At 38.5% G+C, this 18,004-nt stretch overlaps 2 protein-coding genes across 2 annotated transcripts; one reads left to right on the top strand and one right to left on the bottom strand.

Annotated features, from left to right (window-relative positions):
- Positions 1 to 198: 198 nt before the first annotated feature.
- On the bottom strand, positions 199 to 8,286 carry LOC122969450 (skin secretory protein xP2-like). Its single transcript, XM_044335117.1, has 4 exons — positions 7,873 to 8,286; positions 4,347 to 4,646; positions 963 to 998; positions 199 to 864 (listed from the first exon to the last, which is right to left on the bottom strand). Exons 1-4 carry the CDS (start codon positions 7,961 to 7,963, stop codon positions 851 to 853), a joined length of 441 nt encoding a protein of 146 aa, XP_044191052.1. The 5' UTR covers positions 7,964 to 8,286; the 3' UTR covers positions 199 to 850.
- Positions 8,287 to 10,547: 2,261 nt separating this feature from the next.
- Positions 10,548 to 13,881, top strand: rpl30 (ribosomal protein L30). Its single transcript, XM_044336599.1, has 5 exons — positions 10,548 to 10,613; positions 10,729 to 10,777; positions 11,885 to 12,030; positions 12,814 to 12,944; positions 13,782 to 13,881. Exons 2-5 carry the CDS (start codon positions 10,757 to 10,759, stop codon positions 13,832 to 13,834), a joined length of 351 nt encoding a protein of 116 aa, XP_044192534.1. The 5' UTR covers positions 10,548 to 10,613; positions 10,729 to 10,756; the 3' UTR covers positions 13,835 to 13,881.
- Positions 13,882 to 18,004: the final 4,123 nt, after the last annotated feature.

Genomic DNA, 18,004 nt, shown 5'->3' on the forward strand with positions numbered 1-18,004 from the left:
AAACCTCAGATCCTGGAGTGTTTATTCACCTGAAAATGTAACTCTTCATCCTTCATTAAGATTCAATGAAATTTCCTGTATTAAATGTGATTTATGACGTGGCCTTTTTAATTTTATGACAGTTCTTTAGCATATTACAGATTAAACTTTCAGGTTTTCTTCCCAGAGAGAAATCATGACACAACAGAAACAAAAAAAAAAAGCTCTCACATTTATAAATTCATGTTTAAATCAGTCGGACAATCCTTAAAGTACGTGTACGCTTACAGAAATACACCTGCAGTGGAGCAGCTCTTCGTACTCATAACAGACATGCTCGTAAAATCAAAGCCAGCTACCCAAAAAGAATATCATTTCATAAATCATATATTTTGGCTTTGGTTTTCTTTGTACTATGATTCTGTAGAAAAGTAGAGAATGAATTTGTGGATTCAACTAGATTCAAGATATGATGTTTGATAAAATCTGCTATTATATCTCTCTATACAGGTAATAAATAGAAACTTTTCTGGATAATTTAATCTATTCTCAAATTATGACATCTGGAAAAAAAAACAAACAAACACGCCCATTAAGTGCTGTTGAACTCTGTCTATGTACAGTTTGCGAGCAGATTTTGCAGACAAACACCATTTTGAGGGGAAGAAGGCACAGTGATGACTGACTGAGGAACCTTGAATGAAAGTAGTCATCACAGGTTCTGTATCTTGGCAACGAGGCGATATCTTTCACACTCACACACACACACACACACACACACACTTACACATACTTTCACTCATGCATACAAATCAGCTTGGACGCTTCCAGAGAACTCATCTGGTTCATTTCATCTCACTCTGGCTCATCTTCATTCACTGGGAGCTAAAAAAAAAAACACAAAAAGGAGAGAAAACATGTCAAGATGGCACAGATATCATTGTATGGACTGAGTGACGACATGTCGATACTGCAGCACTCACCTGGTTCCTCCTCTTTATTGGGCTCTTCTGCATTTTCTGGTCAGAAGGAAAGAAAAATGTATAGATGTAAACAACAAATATAATCATATTTACAGGGTCAGTTCATCCAAATTATGGGGGAAAAAAATGTATTTTCTCACTATCTCGAAGATAGTTTTGATTTAATTTGTCCAAGTTTTGACAAATTTTTGTCTCTGCTTCAGTGCTGCTCTTTCTAGACACTGTGAACAGTTTTCAGAGGGACTTTTTAGACTTTTTAGTCTGTGTAAAGTGGTTGCAATGAGAACTGCTCACAGCAAAGTGAGCATTGTTTCTGCAGAGACACAGTACCATTGAATTATTTTAAATGCATTTTTTCAACGTTGTGAGTACCACAAACTAAATTTTATTCACCTCCGTTGTATTGAGGCTCATTAGAGGTAAGTTAGAAAATGTGGGGTTTTTTTGTTGTTGTGCTGAAAATTTTGACTCAGCTTGCACAGAAAATCCAGGACACTAAATGTTCCCTCCAGCAGAAACATTAATTATTTAGCCTATAACACATTTTAATCCAAATGTGTAAAATCACATCATTGACAAACAAGAAAAAAACATGGATTTCCATTCAATCACATTTATCACGACTGCTTTTCTATCAAAGACTTGTGATCCCAAACTCTGACCACTGCCTGCTCCAGAACGGGATGAGCGCGCTGCTACTGTGACACTCGATCCTCTCTCTCCATTGGCTGTGAAACAGAGGCAGGGAGGCTGAGCGGTGCCTGACATCGTTCGTCGCCAGTGGAAGCCCTATATGTGTTGGCGTACTCTAGTTTCTCTGTGGACTCAGATTGCATCTTAATGAGACCGCAGTGACAATAAAGTGTTGGAAACACACACACACACACAGTGTGGGGGGCGTCCAAACAAGGCCATGGTCAAGCTTGAACTGAATGTGAGTCAAGCTAGACACCAAAGAGGGTCAGGATCAAGTGGAGACGAAAGTCAAGCAGAGTACTGACTGTCTTGTGTCTGCGTCACATTATGGATGATTGCTGAATACTGTAAAGGCACAAATGATTGCATTAGGTGCATAATACAATATAAATCTTTTCTTGGGGACTGTGGGTACTTTTTTTCTGGATATTTTTCCTGGATTCCTCCAAGTAAAATCTACAAATCTGAATATTTATCTAAAATCACTTTAACACAGTTATTCTGTATCTAATTATTTGTCTCCACTATCCTTCTGTATGTGCTGCTGCTTTATGCAGCAGTTCAAAAATGACGCTGCTGCAGTAGATTTACTGTACGTTAATGAACTTAACAAGGAAATGTGAGCATAAACCCTCTTTAAAATAAAGAGTTTCGAAAAGAGCTGAACAGTTTTGAATCCAGTATATATTTATGTCATGAAGCAGGGGTGACACCTGCACAGGATGACTGTCAAAATACACATTTCCCATTTAATGTGAGAGTTTAAGGATTCAGCAATATCACAGCTGTGGTATAGGTAGACCATGACAACAGCCATCTGAAGATGAGGAGGAAGTAACTTTTCTGTTGAATACGTCCACAGTGTCATGGCTTCACTACCTTGTCCGTCTTTACTTTAATGGTCTTTGCTACAGGAGTGGACACTTTGCATCAGACATCAGAGGAAAATGAAGAGCTGACCTCATGAACCTGATGGCTGCCAGTCATTTGCATCATGAAGCAGTAAGTGAGCTGATAGCAGTGAATGTAGTGTTGAACTCACACAACTCCCTGTTGAGAACCTCCATGTACAGATAATCATTTTAAGTCAAGCATGCAGAGAGATTATCACCGAGCAGACCTGTAGTCGCTCTCAAGTGTCTCTTGATGTCAGTTCATCACGTTTTAACCTTATAAGTATCCTGACTACTGCTTGGCATCTATTCACCTGTCCAGTGTTTGTGCTGTTCCTTGACAACAGAGCTGTCTTTGTTAAACAAACTGTAATGCAATAGCTTCCAGTCAATAGTTGATTATGAGTCATGCAAGTGTGTTTTCTTACTTTCAATACATATCAATCATAAAGTTAGCCAGAGGAAATTCATTGTTTTTCTTATGGCTTCTCAAAATCAGGAGCTGATCGTTGGCTGCCAGCTTAAAAATTATTAATCACGCTTGCTCAGGCATCTGAAATGTATGTTACTTCAGCAAAACTGTGACATCAAGTCAATCCTTTATAATACTTATCGCCTCAACATACAGCAATTACTGACCAACTGACTGATCAAGCATGAGTCTGTGCCACCACATTTCATATATCTTGCATGTTCACACTGCCAGAAGGAAGAACATACTCGAAATATGTTTTCAATCACCGCTGTGGAAACCCCATCAATAAAAACACTCCTGTCAGTCCAAACAAGCATACAGATTAAAATTAAACTATGAATGTTTGTAGCGTAATTCATTAATTCATTGTAAGTAAACTCAACCAATACCTCAAGTGTCAAGACACATCCTTAAATACTAACTAAATAATTGGATGTGTGACTTATAAACACATTCCTCTGGCCACCTCGGTGAGTTCATTAAAGGACAAAGTAATGTCTGCGTGTTGTTGGATACCGCCTGGTTACCAATATCACAGTGGGACTGGGGAGGGTCTAGGGAAAGACGGAAGGGACAATATGTACAGCACCTGGGCGCTGTGGCAGCCCGTGTTCATTGAGTCACTATGCAGGAGGCGAAGCGCTGCTCAGGTTACTGCTGGTTAATAGAAACAATTGTACATTTTGTCTAAGGTTAATAAGTTCTCTGTGCCTCGCAGGGGAACAGAAATAATGAGACTATTGTTTCCTACCAATTGTGGTAATAGCTTTAAATGACCTGTTTCACAGATATGTATAAAGATGTCAAGAGAAAATCCTCTAACCTGCTCAGTGTTTTAATCCTTGAGGCTCAAATACCTCCATGTGCTTTATAGAAAAAGGCAAGTTGATGGTTGATGATGCACATGCACACACAGGTATGCAGCTCCATCAACTTTATAACTTTGATAAGTGCTCAGACAGATACAAGACTGTCACTGGTCACTGTGATGGGAGATTGAAAAAGTGTCATTTGCATTGAAAATAAAGGATGTAGTGAAAATGAATACATGCTTAGAGCCTTGCATGGGCTCAGCTGACGGCTTGAAACTGCTCATTTTGCAGAGACAAAGTGGAGTTGATCAGGTGAATCCAAAGTTGAGCATGTTTGTCTGCAGCTCACAGTTTACCAAAATGTATGTTGAAATGATCTTCCAACTGTGAATGAATATCTCTTAATGGCCAAATATTTTACATACTGGGAATGAAATTAAGCAAATGTCAATGACAGTGTCAGTGTCACAGTGCTGTTTTTTAGTTGTTTTTTTTTACTTCAACCCACCTGTCTCTGCAGCTGCAGGATCTGAGGAGGCCTCTGCTTCCTCAGGTTTAGCCGCCTCTGCACTGTCGGCATCAGGCTTGGACTCCTCCCCTTCTGCCTTTGCCTCTTCAGGTGGACTGTCAGCATCAGGCTTGGACTCCTCCCCTTCTGCCTTTGCCTCTGCAGGCGGACTGTCTGCAGCAGGCTTGGATTCCTCCGCTGCTGCTGGAGCTGCAGATGATGCAGCTGCAGCATCTACAGGTTTAGCGTCGCTTCCAGGTGTCTTGTCCTCAGCTGCTTTGCCATTCTTGTGAGCCTCCCCTGTCAGGAACAAATGAATTAATATAATGTTGTTATCTAAACAGTTAAAATAGATGGTAAATTCAGTCAGATTTCCCGACAATTTGGTAAATCCACTAAAAACTAGGACACATGACAAAAATGTATAAAAAGGTGTTTCATTTTGTAAGACTTTTGTAAAAACACATGACGTAATGCTGCTGTTCATACAGTTGAGATTAATCAGACAAAAACATGACCATGTTTATAGTAGAGACAAGATAAGAGATAAGTTCTTAACCTACATTAACAATTTCTCACATGACACTGTATGACACTGAGGTCAAGGGTCAAGTTTAGTGTTAAAATTACATACCAGGGTCACCTCTCATTTCTCTGATGATATTATTTAACTATCTATGAATGTGTGACAGTTTGGAGCATCAGTTCTGTGCTCTTGGTTTTCCCCTGCTTCAGTTTACTTTACATTTGTGGCATCCGTGTGATACTGTAGTTTACTTAATACAGAATCACTGAGATTAAAGGGCCACTATTTAAGGGTTACTCCTGCTATTTATCGCACTTCCATAAAGTTAGGGGACTCACAAGATACAGATTAAATATATGATGCAGCAAAGATAAGATATACTCTGACATTAAATCTCCAGTATGGGTGAAGCTCCAAAAAGGCTGGATCCTACATTTCATGTAATACAACTGGACAGGAGATCCTCCAGATCCACAGACGACATTATGGAGTGTTTTCACAGGCTGAGTATTACTGCTGATGAATAAACTGAACTTCATTTATAAAATCCATAATTTAATCCACAGCCAGTTTATAACTAATATTATTATGGGTGCCATACAACACCAAAAACTGTTTTTATACACTATCCAGGCAACTTTTGGAGTACTTAGACTGTAACTCTGGAGCCAGTAAGGATGTATAGTGTGCATGTGGCAAAAACACGACCACATATCAGAAAAAAATTGGAAAATAATGAAAATGTGTCCAAACTTTTGACTGGTACTGTAAATGTTTGATTGTTTAAGAATGAAGCTAGTGTGAAAAATCTCATGCAGACAAAATGACTTCCAACACCCAAAGATTAAACTCCAGTCTCTGATCACTGGACCATGCAGCGACAAATGAAGAAAAGCATCAGGAACATGAGCAATTTCCTAAAAACAGAATTGTACTTGATCGACTGTTTCTCCATTTCTCAAAATATGAAAAGAATACATCACACTGCTGCTAATTGATACACATCATGATGTGGAAATTAAAAAAATAACATAATGAGACCACAGTTAACATATGATTGAAACCACAAAAAAGTTAATGATTATGTGGATTGTTGTTAACAAATATTAACAGCATCCTACCGCACAGTTTACTGCTCTGTGATCAGGATTGTGTGTTTAGGGATATTATGTATCACTTCCTTGTAGACCTTTCTTTTTCTGAAGATTTGCATCGCAGCTATTTGCATGAGCTACATAAGTCTTAACTACTGACCTTCTGTGTTCTCGGAGTTCCTTGAACTGCTGCAGCTAATAATCAATAAAGTGCTGCTTGAAACAGAAGTAATGTCATTGAGAAACCTGAGATCTTTTACAAAATGGGGAAACTTTGCATGATATTTGTTATATTGCTTGGTAAATAAAGCTTTTAAGACTGTCTATAAGTTCAAAAACATTGTGTTAAATACTTGTGATGCTGTGATCAATAAACAGAGATAAAGGCTGCTGACTACAGACTGACACACTTGTCTTTAAGTGAATAAACCTCAGGTTAAAAAATGTCATCTTCCTTTCCTGGTAGTGACACGTGAGCATCCGGCGAAGGACATAAATGCAAAAATAAGAAAACATTCAAATTTCCATCTGACCTCTAAGGTGACGATAACAGCAACAGCTCGCTGATAAACCTGAAAAGAGACTTTCAAGAGAAGTCTGAAGCTCTTCTATCATCAGCTGACAAAAGTGATGTGATAATTAAGAGTTGTGGGGGAAGCAATTTTTTTTTTGCTTGTCCCTTCTGCAGAAAGGTCAGAGGTCAGGGTCAGCTGCAAGAAATGAGCTTAAACACACACAAGGCTGTTTCTGAGCTCACTACATCACCGAAGTTGTATGAATTTCAGCTTACTTTGTGTGTTTATGTGTTTCTATGCAAGTGTTTCCATATATTCATGGTGCTGCTTGGTGTGTAAATCCCTTTAATGATTGCAAAGACAGAATAAGACCGAAAGAGAAACTTGCTCAGAGGTCATCCCACTAAGTGAATCTTTTACCAGTTTTCCCACCTTCTTAATCTCTGAGTTGTGTGAAATAATGCTTCGGCTGACACTACTGTGCAGCAAACAAATTAAAAAGGTGACAAGAGAAGATAGAGTCATTTCCTCCAAGAGGTGTCCTGTTAACCAAATGAGAGTTCCTGCTCTTAACACTGAAACATGCAAACACAAGATCCAGTGTTGGTCTTTTACCCCGAAACTTGTGCTAGTTTGCACCACAGCAGGGCCATCTCTGACCCGCTACAACAAAGGATTGTCTAAAAGCGGCTTCTCCATTTCCTATTGAAACCGTAGACTGTTACCAAATCTGCTTTCATGCCAGTGTCTCTCTCAGGGAGGACGGAGCCAGGAACCACTGTTAAACAACGATGATAAACTCTCCTCATGCCGCACTCTGGAGCTCTGGCTTAATAAATATAAACACACAAGATACCAAGAGAAATATATGCTGTCCTTGTGATCGGTGCTCACTAATGTAGACTTAAATGGATGATGCACCTCTATATAGAGACGGCAGTGAACTTCCATGTTGGCATCAACATGTTAAGAGGCTATTTATAGTATCTAGTAACAGTCTAGGTGATCTTATTATAGCAAATTGATATTTCCACATATTTAACAGACATTAACATCTCTAAAGTGAAGCTGTGGATAATGCATGGGTCAGTGACTTACAGCTGCAGAAATTAGATAAGACAATTTTCATACTATGCAAAAACTGTAAAAGTTATTTTACATGCAAATTTATCTACATTATGTCAAAAATAATGTTTGGATAAGACAACATCCTGTCCAATGCACTGTTGACAACGCAGCATTATTTTCAGTAAAAAATTCATATAATAGACTATTTATAAAATACAATGCATGCAATTAATGCTACCCAGCTGCACATACAACACATAGGTTATTTGTATATTCCACATATCTCATAAACATTTTGTCATATTATGATTTTTTTGGCTCACCTGTAGTGCTGGCTCCGTTGCTTTCCTCGGGTTTAACACTGGGTCTAATCGTATCTACCGCTGAAGTTTGGGAACTGGTGGAGCATCCCATCCTGCCCTGTGCACAAAGAGGACTGGGTGGTTATCTTCAGAGTTAAGAGGTGAGGAGCAGCTGCCCTGATGACGTCGTGCATATATATATATATAAATATCGTCGTCTCTGTAAATGGAGAGGACTCAAAACTATGGGGAGTGAAGCCCCTGAAGGAGTAAAAAAAAAGAAAGAAAAAAAAAAAGACGGACCGGTCGTTAAATTCCTCTAGTCTCGTGCGTAATTGCGCATCATGGATTTTCCTCCCCCCAAAAATGTGCGCAGGTTGTTGTTGTGTTGCGGCTTCTTCAAGTCTCTAAACAAGTTTGACACGCAGGTGAAATGTTGGCTTTTAATTGTGTACTGTAACTTAGGCTGTATCCAGGAGGCTGGCACAGGAACAAAAATACATTATTCAGTCAGTGTGCAGAGGCCACCTATTGGGGCGGGGAAAGTGAATCAGTTGTAGGACGCAACGAAGACCTACAATAAACTGCCGATGTGCCCTTGAAGAAACATCTTAACGTTGAGTTGTTGAACTGTAGCGGCGCAATTTCCGGTTACAGAGTGCAAACTATCATTCAACTGCAGGGACGTGCAGAGGATGTTAGAGGAGCAGGAACTCAAATTCATATAAGGAGATATTTGCAAATAATTACTGGAGTAACTACTGTTAAAGAGATATTAAAATGTAGTCTATGCATTTAAAACAAACCCGTGAGTGAGGTTGGTTCAAACGCTGCTACATGATAGTTAATTAATAATACATGCAAAGAATTTAAGTGTATTTCAGTAAATTTTCCATTTCACATGTTAACCAGCCGAACTCTTATCAATCCCTCTGGCTGCCTCTCTCACCTCCATATTAGTCTCTCATCACCTCTCCATAGAAGGCATGATTGCTTCAGTGATAACGGGCAATAAAATATGCTGATATTATATGACTAAGATACTATTACTGTGTGCCAACAAATTAGCTTAATATAATCAGGTGAATCACCTGTTCAGTGCCAGAGGTTGTGACATATTTAATTCATTAATGTAACCTAACTAGTCATTAAAAAATATTGAAAATTGGCCTGTAAATTCATTACAGACCCAATTAGTCTACAATTTCCACATCACCCAATTTGAAAACGACCATCAGTGACTGTCCCATTTTACCTGAACATGTCATTGGAGTGAGGTGGGGGTTCTTGATGTGTTTGAAGGTCCAAAGTTTTACTTGGCAACAGATTTTATTTATAGAAATATAACAGAGATCCATAACAAGTCCCAAAAGTAAGAATTAAGATCTTCAGAAGTTTAGGCAGTTTTCTTGGTAATCTACCAAAAAGTGTCCCAAACTACCTGACTTCCCCCAAAAATGACTATTATTCCCTTCAAACTTTGCTTTGTGACCTGGACGATGATATTTTGAAATGTTTCTATTTCCAATGGGAAAGTCAGAAAACACAACATATGAATTAAAATGAACATGTATTTATACTAAAGTTATACAAAAGTGACCACAAAAGATTTAGAAGCGAGTAGTTTTTCAAGATTTACAATTATACTTTAATTCACTTTCACAAATCAGCCCCCAAATATTGTCTCCCATCATTATATCCGATGATTCACATGTTGTTTCTTCTGACTTGATGTTAATGAAAATGGGCAAGTTTGCCCATTTTCCCATTGGAAATAAGTATATTTCAAAATATCACTGTCCAGGTCATTTTTGGGGTGAAGTCAGGTAATTTGCAATAAAGCAACATCCAACAACCATTTCTGGTGTCATACATTCATTATTTTTGCTGCAGTACTCTTATTCCTTGCTAGTTCCCGCCCAGCCTAGTTATCTCAGACCAATCAAAATGATTGTTTCATGTAAAGGACATTTGTATTGCAGCAAAAATGCAACAACATGTTTTGTACTTGGCTGTTAATATCTAAAGAGCCCAAGATGCAAAACTGTATTTGTCCCATTTTACCTGATGTCCCACATTACCTTTTTAAAAAGATCTTTACTGAAATTCAGAACCAAATAACAATTACATATATATTACATACATACAGTACATCTTGTTTTCCACAGTTTTAAACATAGATTACTCCAGAGCCCCTAAAGTCCCAAAAGGTGGTATTTTTTTTATCTTGTGCACACAACTTAATATCTTGTAGGAAAAAGTTACTATCTGAAAAAATACCACCTTTTGGGACTTTAGGGTTTTATGTAAAAAAAAAACATAGCAAATTGACTATTCAAATAAAGCGATGCACGCCGCCATGTTTCTAACATACTTGAGAAATCAACAAACTATTAAAAGGTATAAACCTAATTTACCCCCTAGGTCTTCAAAGCATAGGCCTATCATGCCTTTACTGTACAGATATTAACCTGTTCCCACAAGATAATAACTTGTGCGCACAAGATAAAAAAAAAACACCTTTTGGGACTTTAGGAGCTCCGTACAACACCTATAATCATCTGTATCAGGCATAGACAAGTAGGAAATAACACACGGAACAAACATTGTGTTATTTAGAGTAATGGGTGTTGCACACTCCGGAGCAGCAGGGGGCGGTAAAGCTCCCAACACGCCGGTTGTCCACCGCCAGGAGGCAGATAGCCGCGCAATGCACGCTGGTACTTCCTTTCTCTCCGTGGCCATATTGGAGTAAACTCACAGTAAGATCAGCTCCGAGTTTTTTATATTTAAAATCATCGGGATTTGTGTATTTGAGGGTTTTGTTTGTATCCAGAGGTTAACGACAGTCTTCTGCTTCCCTCCTGTCGCTTGCAGGTTGGCCGGTCCGGACTAAACCGCAAAAATGGTGGCCGCAAAGAAAACGGTGAGTGCGGTCGGCTCGGGCCGCGATGCACGCGCTGCTAAGGGGGCCAGGCTTCACGTGGAGACTCATGTCTGCCAGGCCCTCTTCATCTCTCCTTATATTTCTTATTCTGTTTGTGATTAATATTAAATGTAGCTGCAGTTATTGTAGTTAGATACGGCTGATGTCTGTTAATGTGTCAAACGACGCTGAAGTCCGCTTCTAGTTCTCGGTTAAAGGGAAAAGTCAGAGGAAGCAAATGATAATATTTAGCAGCTGATTCTTCGTTTTTGCACCATTTACACTCATGAACAGTGTTAGACATCGTAGCACAAAGCATAAACGCTGTTTAAATCCTCTTTTAAATGCGTCAAACCATCTATTTTGCTTACGAAAACTGAAAAAATGGCGATTCCACTGTTTTTTTTCCCCTCCTCCACCCAGACCACATTAGAGCAGATCCAGATCAAAAACCACTACACTTAGACTTGTAATCTAATTGATTGTAAAGCAAATCTGGACTAGGTTATTATTAAGATTTTACAAGTTTAAGTACAGTGGTTTTTGATCTGGACCTGGACTAATTTGGGCAGGATGGAGGAAAAGCAGTGAAATTGCACTTTTTTTCTGTTTTCATAAGCTAATTAAAGGTTTTACGAATCTGTAAGTTGATCTTAATGAGTCTCTGTAGTCTCCTTGTTAATATAGTCCAGATTCAATAAGTCTTAGTTTAGTGGGTTTTGATCTGGACCTGGTCAAAAAGCAGTGAAATCGCTCTTTTTTTCAGTTTTCATAAGTTAAATAAAGGTTTCACACATCTGAAAGTGGGTTTAAACAGTATTAAGGCTTTTTGCTACGATGTCTAAACACTCGTAATTGTAAGTGGTGCAAAAATTGAGAATCAGCAGCTATATATCATATATGCTTCCCTTAACATTACCCTTAACCCTGAAACTTCTAACAACGTACGTTAACAACAGATTTGATGTGCTAAGCTCCTTGTGCCCACTTTCAAAATGTTAATGGTAGATATTGAGTGTAACTTACATCGTCGGGGCAAATGGTGTAAGTTATCAGCAGTGTAGTTTCTTTGCTGTCACTGACTTGACTCTATCTGTGTGTATTTAGAAAAAGTCCATGGAGTCCATCAACTCCAGACTCCAGCTGGTGATGAAGAGTGGGAAATACGTCCTGGGCTACAAGCAGTCCCAGAAGATGATCCGTCAGGGAAAAGCCAAGCTGGTCATCCTGGCCAACAACTGCCCTGCTCTCAGGTATAGTGGTGGGGTTTGATGCATGAAGCTGCAGTTATTTTATTCATTTATTTATTTTATATCATTTAGTGTTAGTGGTCAAGCAATACAGGGTCATTGATGTCATTTGTTCATGACTGGTCTGTAATATCAGGGCTAAGGTTGAACATTCAAGAGGATGTGTAGGTTTTTGTTGCCGTAATCATCCCTCTTGTTAAAACTGGCTAATATGAAGCTTCAGCTGTCTGAATAAGTCAAATCAAGTAGATATTTTTCAATGTTGCAGGTTACTAATTATGCTTTATTTCAAATACATTCTTGTAAAGCCCCTTGTTTAATTAAACAGGAAGGTTAACCAGACATTTGACATTGATCAACTCATGAAAAACTAATCAAAGCTGATGTGGCACAACTTGGCTCTGGTTTATCCCTGTTGCCATAGTGACCAAATCTCAAATACCACTTAAAAATTAAATTTTTGATAGTGTTGTGTAGTCAGCTGGAATTCACTTTGTGCAAATAACAGATCAGTAAATCATTAATATAACATTAATTTATCTCATGTTTTATTTTATTTCTCGGCAAACATGTCACCCTGTTTAAACTGATTATTTTAAATAATAGCTAAAATCCTCTTAACTAATTTAACCATTTTAAAACAAGGTGCTTAGAGCTTCAAGTGTAGCACGACTAGTCAATACCTTTTTTGAGGCATTTTTCCTGCCTCTTCCTTTGTCAACTTTATCATGTTTGTGCGACTACCTGCTACCTTGACTCACATTTTTTTCTGTCTTCCCTGTCCAGGAAATCTGAGATCGAGTACTACGCCATGCTGGCCAAGACTGGTGTCCACCACTACAGTGGAAACAACATTGAGCTTGGCACAGCCTGCGGTAAATACTACAGGGTGTGCACACTGGCGATCATTGACCCTGGTGAGTATCTGCCTTGGTATTGGACTCCTTCTAATGTAAAGTTGATCTCCAAGCTTTTCCTTTTTAATGCTACAGACACTGAGCTTGTTCTTTGGCTCAGACAAGAATATTTAATGGACTAATTGGAGGTTTCTGATGGTGGACATTAGCCTGGGGGGAGAGTCCATGATGGAATACAACATCTTTGTGTGTTTTCAGATGGTTGATTGTCTTTTTATTGCTCTGGATACCTTAAGAATGCCAGTGCGCACTACTGCACAGTGGGACCTGTTTGCATAGACTAGTAATGTAGTATTTGTTACATGTACTGTGGCATCAAATGTTTTTAGCTGGATGTGATGTAACCTGAGCTAATATCCATGCATCAGTGTCTCTACTGGAGCTCAACCTCATGTCAAAACATCATAAACAACACAAATGCACACAAAATCAAGTCATCAGGGTTAAATTCAGCCAACAAATGACTCAAAACGTCTCTGAATTGGTCTTAATGTTCACATTTTAAGACTAGATGGGGGAACTGTACTTAGATTAGGCTTTGTTCAAACTGTTAGTGTATATTTTATTACTTCCTGCCACTTTTGTTCAGTTTCTTGTGCCTGTTGGACTGGCTGAACTTAAGACTAATGGTTCACTAGATGAAAACTTGTCAGGGTACTCAGTCCTGTCTGATCAGTTCACGAATGCTCCGTTGGTGACATTTACACGTTTGTGGGGGGTATTTAAAGATTTATCTGTCCTGTGCTTGAGGACATGACTTTGATGTCTTGGTACTGAGTTTGTGGAAGTTTCTCTTTATTTTGATCCACTGACTCTTTGTTTATCTTTTCTCTTCAGGCGATTCTGACATCATCAGGAGCATGCCAGATCAGCAGCAGCCACCTCAGTAGAGCTGTCCCCCACCCCGTTGTTATAAATAAAGTCGGTGTTAACAATACATGCTGCTGGCTTTTCTTTTCTTTTAAATCAACCTGCCTGTCATGACATGGTGTTAGTCCTGCAAGTGTCCACAAGAGAGCAGCACTGTCCTCTTTTGGTTTTTCTCAGATGAGGCGACCAACACTCACACTTCAGTAATACTTTCCACCTCCTTCTGTGTTGAAGGATTTCCTCTCGTCTCCACTGAGCTGTTTATAGTATCACACCGTCAACAGAGTTACGCCACAGAAACGATTCTGTAGGTCAAATTGTAAACAGACTTACTTCAGAGACTTGTGTAACAAAGCATAACAGGGTTATCAGTTTCTGTGTAAACCATCATGATCCACTCAACTGACCGCTTATCAGCCTGTTGATGTCAAAATTACGCAACTGCTGGTCTTTGAGAATTGTTTTTTTTTTTTTTTTTCTCACTTACATAAACCTCACAAATGACCGTCTGCTGCATTAGCTGCAGCCTGGTGACTGTAATCGAGTACGGACGTGCTGCTTTCAGAGGCATTAAAGGCTTTACGGGGGTGATGGCTGCCGTTGTCACACATACTGTTGATGTTCTGCGACTTGTACGAGAAGCCAAGAATGAAGTGGTTGGCGGGTTAATTTATTTTCAGCCACATGCCTGAGAAAAGTCTCAATGAAAAGTTTTGTTCACAGAGGAAGCAACACAACATGCTGATTATCCATGTGACACTCGTATTTTACACATACTATGGTTGAGTTTGTATAATTAAAGTGTATAATTCACTTTAAATAGAGATTAAAGTTCTCAGGCACCATGTCTGATTTGAAGCATAGAGCAGTTTTAAATTAATTTAATACTTAATACAATATGTTGTACATATTTCCTCCTGGAACAACTTTTCATGCTCACAAATCTTTTCTTGCTTTAATCCCTGATAGTCTTTTCATTTGATTTTAAGAAGCATAAATTTAATTTCCTGCGTCCAAATTTTTAATATGTGCATCAATAATTAATCAAACAGCAAAATGTTATATGCACAGTACTACCGTATGACCTTCTGAATTTATATCAACTTTTACTTCATTAACCAAGCTGAAAATGGCTCCATACTTCAACATTTAAGAGTCAAATTTGGCTTCTCCAGATGGTAGTTGGACTCAGTTTAAAAAGGAATCATGTTAAAACTACTTAAAGATGTTTTTGGAAGAGTACTGACACCCATCTGTACACATTTACTCGTGAAATAACACAATGTTTCTTTTAGATCTTTACCGATTAATCCACTAGGAAGCAACATGTCTCCATTTGTAACAAAGGTGAAGAATTTCCACTTCAAACTCTCAGGTTGCATTTGGAGCTGCATCAATTACAAGAATGTTACAACCACTACAGCAGCACTTGCGCAACAGAAGAACATGCTGGTCTGCTGGCTTGAGGGCCTACGTGTGGATTGGAAAGCATGACGGAGCACCTGCCAACCCAAGTGATCGTGGTTACATATATAACTTCAGAGGTGGATAAATGGAAAGATTAATTCACCCTTGAGGCAGCGGTGTGTTCTCATGTCGCTCTGAGATCACAGTGTAGCTACAAACCTGCTCTGTTGCTGCTGCTGGTGGAGGCTGACTGCCTTGCTGAAGGGCAGCTCGGTAGTGTAGGTGGAGATAAAGTAGATTAAACCTTTCATTTGCAGCTGCCGATGGACGTCCAGTCTGCGCTGGCTCAGTCCTTTATGGCTGCCTGAGCAGTAGCAGCCCCATCAGTGACACTAAAAAGAAGCAAACTAGTATGCAAGATACGTAAACACTGATAAACACTGTTAATGCTCCATAAAAACAACTCTGAATATGAGGTGATGTCCACTCAAGGTCCACTTACTCTGGGGCCATCTGGGGCTCTTGACTGTATCACACTCAACATTTAAAGCCAACATGGATGAAATGTGGTCATCTAAGTCTCTGAAAGAAAGACAATAACCTCCGAGCCACATAACAACTATTACGTTTTCTTGTGACCTCAGTTGTCAGAGTCAGAATCAGTTTTATTGGCTAAATATGTTTGGACACACGAGGACTTTGCTAAAACAAGTACAGCAGGCTATCAATAATAAGTAGACTTAAAGATATAGCTGTTATATACGGGCAAGTAGGTGAAAAAAATAGAATAAAATCATAAAAAATGCTTATTGTATGGTGTAATGTTATAAATGACTTCATGTGCATACATCGGGTTATGTTTATGCATTTAGATACACACATTTTTATCCTGTCTAACCTATGTAAAGTTATTTGTAACATTTTGTTCATGTTTATATTGCACAATTTTAATATAAATGTAGTGTAATATATGTGATTTATTGTATATGATCAGTACATGAACCAGTAATGTCTGACTCCAACCTGTCAGATTACATTTATTTGGTTTATCTCCTATTTCTAAATACTTTAAGAGAAATGCCTGCTGTAATATTTGTAGGAAAACAATGTTGTATACATCATTCAAACACATTTATGACATCAAAACTGCCCGTTCTTTTTCAAAACACATGAGATTTTACAAGGGAGGAGCTGAATACCAACAGCAGGCAGATGTCGTCTTCATTCACTGGAAGGTAAGAATCATGAACTGGCAAAATATGATAAAAAAAAAAAAATTAATCCTATGATGTGGAGATCAGATGTCATTCTTTGGCGTAGGTTTGTTGCCCTGCAGGGGCTGATGCATCCACCCAGAGGCAGACATAAACCGTCCATTATCCAGCGAGGGGTTTGGCCCAGTTTTTCCAGTCATTGCATCCCTAAGCCGTTTTCTGGATTCCCAATTAAATTGAGTGAAATCATCCCAGATGATCTGCTCACGTGCGGCAGATGCCCCGAATCAAATGAGGACAATATCGAAAGAGAGGCTGCAGAGCAAGATTTGAACTACAAGTGTGAACAATTTGCACCGAAAAGAACGATTATCTGTTGAATGTCTTTCATCCCTTCACATTTTTGGGCTACAGTTAGGTCTTTTTTTTCTGACTGGAGTTTGAGTTTATTTGTAGGTTATTCATGCTCGTAGTTAACTGAATAGAAGCAGAATTTACATTAATAAAAATAGAAATATATATCATAAAAATATAAAACTATACATCTATATACACACATACATTCATACTCATACATACACATTTACAAATACAACCATGTATACATTTTAAATGCCATAAAAAGAACAATATACAACAAAAACAGACCCCAAAGACTTCAGCTGTATGTATATATATTTCCAATTATGTAGGACAAAGTACTTTTAATACAATTCAGTCAAAACATCCTAAACACAACAAATAGTTTTATCATGTTGGATGCCAAAGTACATTTAAAATATTTTTCACCCTGAATGCACAAACTGAACAGTCTGTGTGCATCAGTTACACCTCAGTTTGTGTTGTGAGCTTCATTGTATATTATCACACAGGACATTATTGATCACACACTTCTCTCGGTGTCTCTGGGGAACGTCGTAACAGACAGAAAGTGATATTGAATTCCGGGCAGTGTGAAGGAATTTTCCGTATAGACACCAATCAGACCGACATCTCTTCATGGTCGTTCTCATGGGAAGCTCCGCTGAAGTAAATTATGTTATGACTCGAGTCAAGACGGCTAAACAAATTCTTATCTGGACTTAAAATAGTTGTTGCTCACATCTCCTCAGACGTCTGGTAGCATCTCAGAATTTCAACTCTATGCTCTAAAACTGTATCCAAATGTCTCCTTAATCAATTAATATCAATAAATTATTTTGCTTAAGACTTCAAAGGTTTCTGAAATACAGCTCCACACATCACAGGCAGTAAACTGAGCAGTTTCAAGGCAAGTTTATTTGTATAGCACATTTCAACAACAAGGCAATTCAAAGTGCTTTACATAGAGTATAAAAGGCATCAAGACAGAATATAAAAGGCCATGTAAAAAGACATTTAAATACAATTAAAAGGTGTATTTGGAGTGTTAATTCAGTTTAAAACACGATAGAGTGAATGAATTTATGGCTCTAAATCAGTGGTTCTCAAACCTTTTCACCCCTAAACTGACGCAAATTAGACCACAGACCCCCATCTGGTAAGATTTTTGCTTTTAGATGTTTTTTATTACAGACAGTGTATGAAATC

This window comes from Thunnus albacares, chromosome 19 (assembly GCF_914725855.1).
Source record: "Thunnus albacares chromosome 19, fThuAlb1.1, whole genome shotgun sequence".
NCBI lineage: Eukaryota > Metazoa > Chordata > Actinopteri > Scombriformes > Scombridae > Thunnus > Thunnus albacares.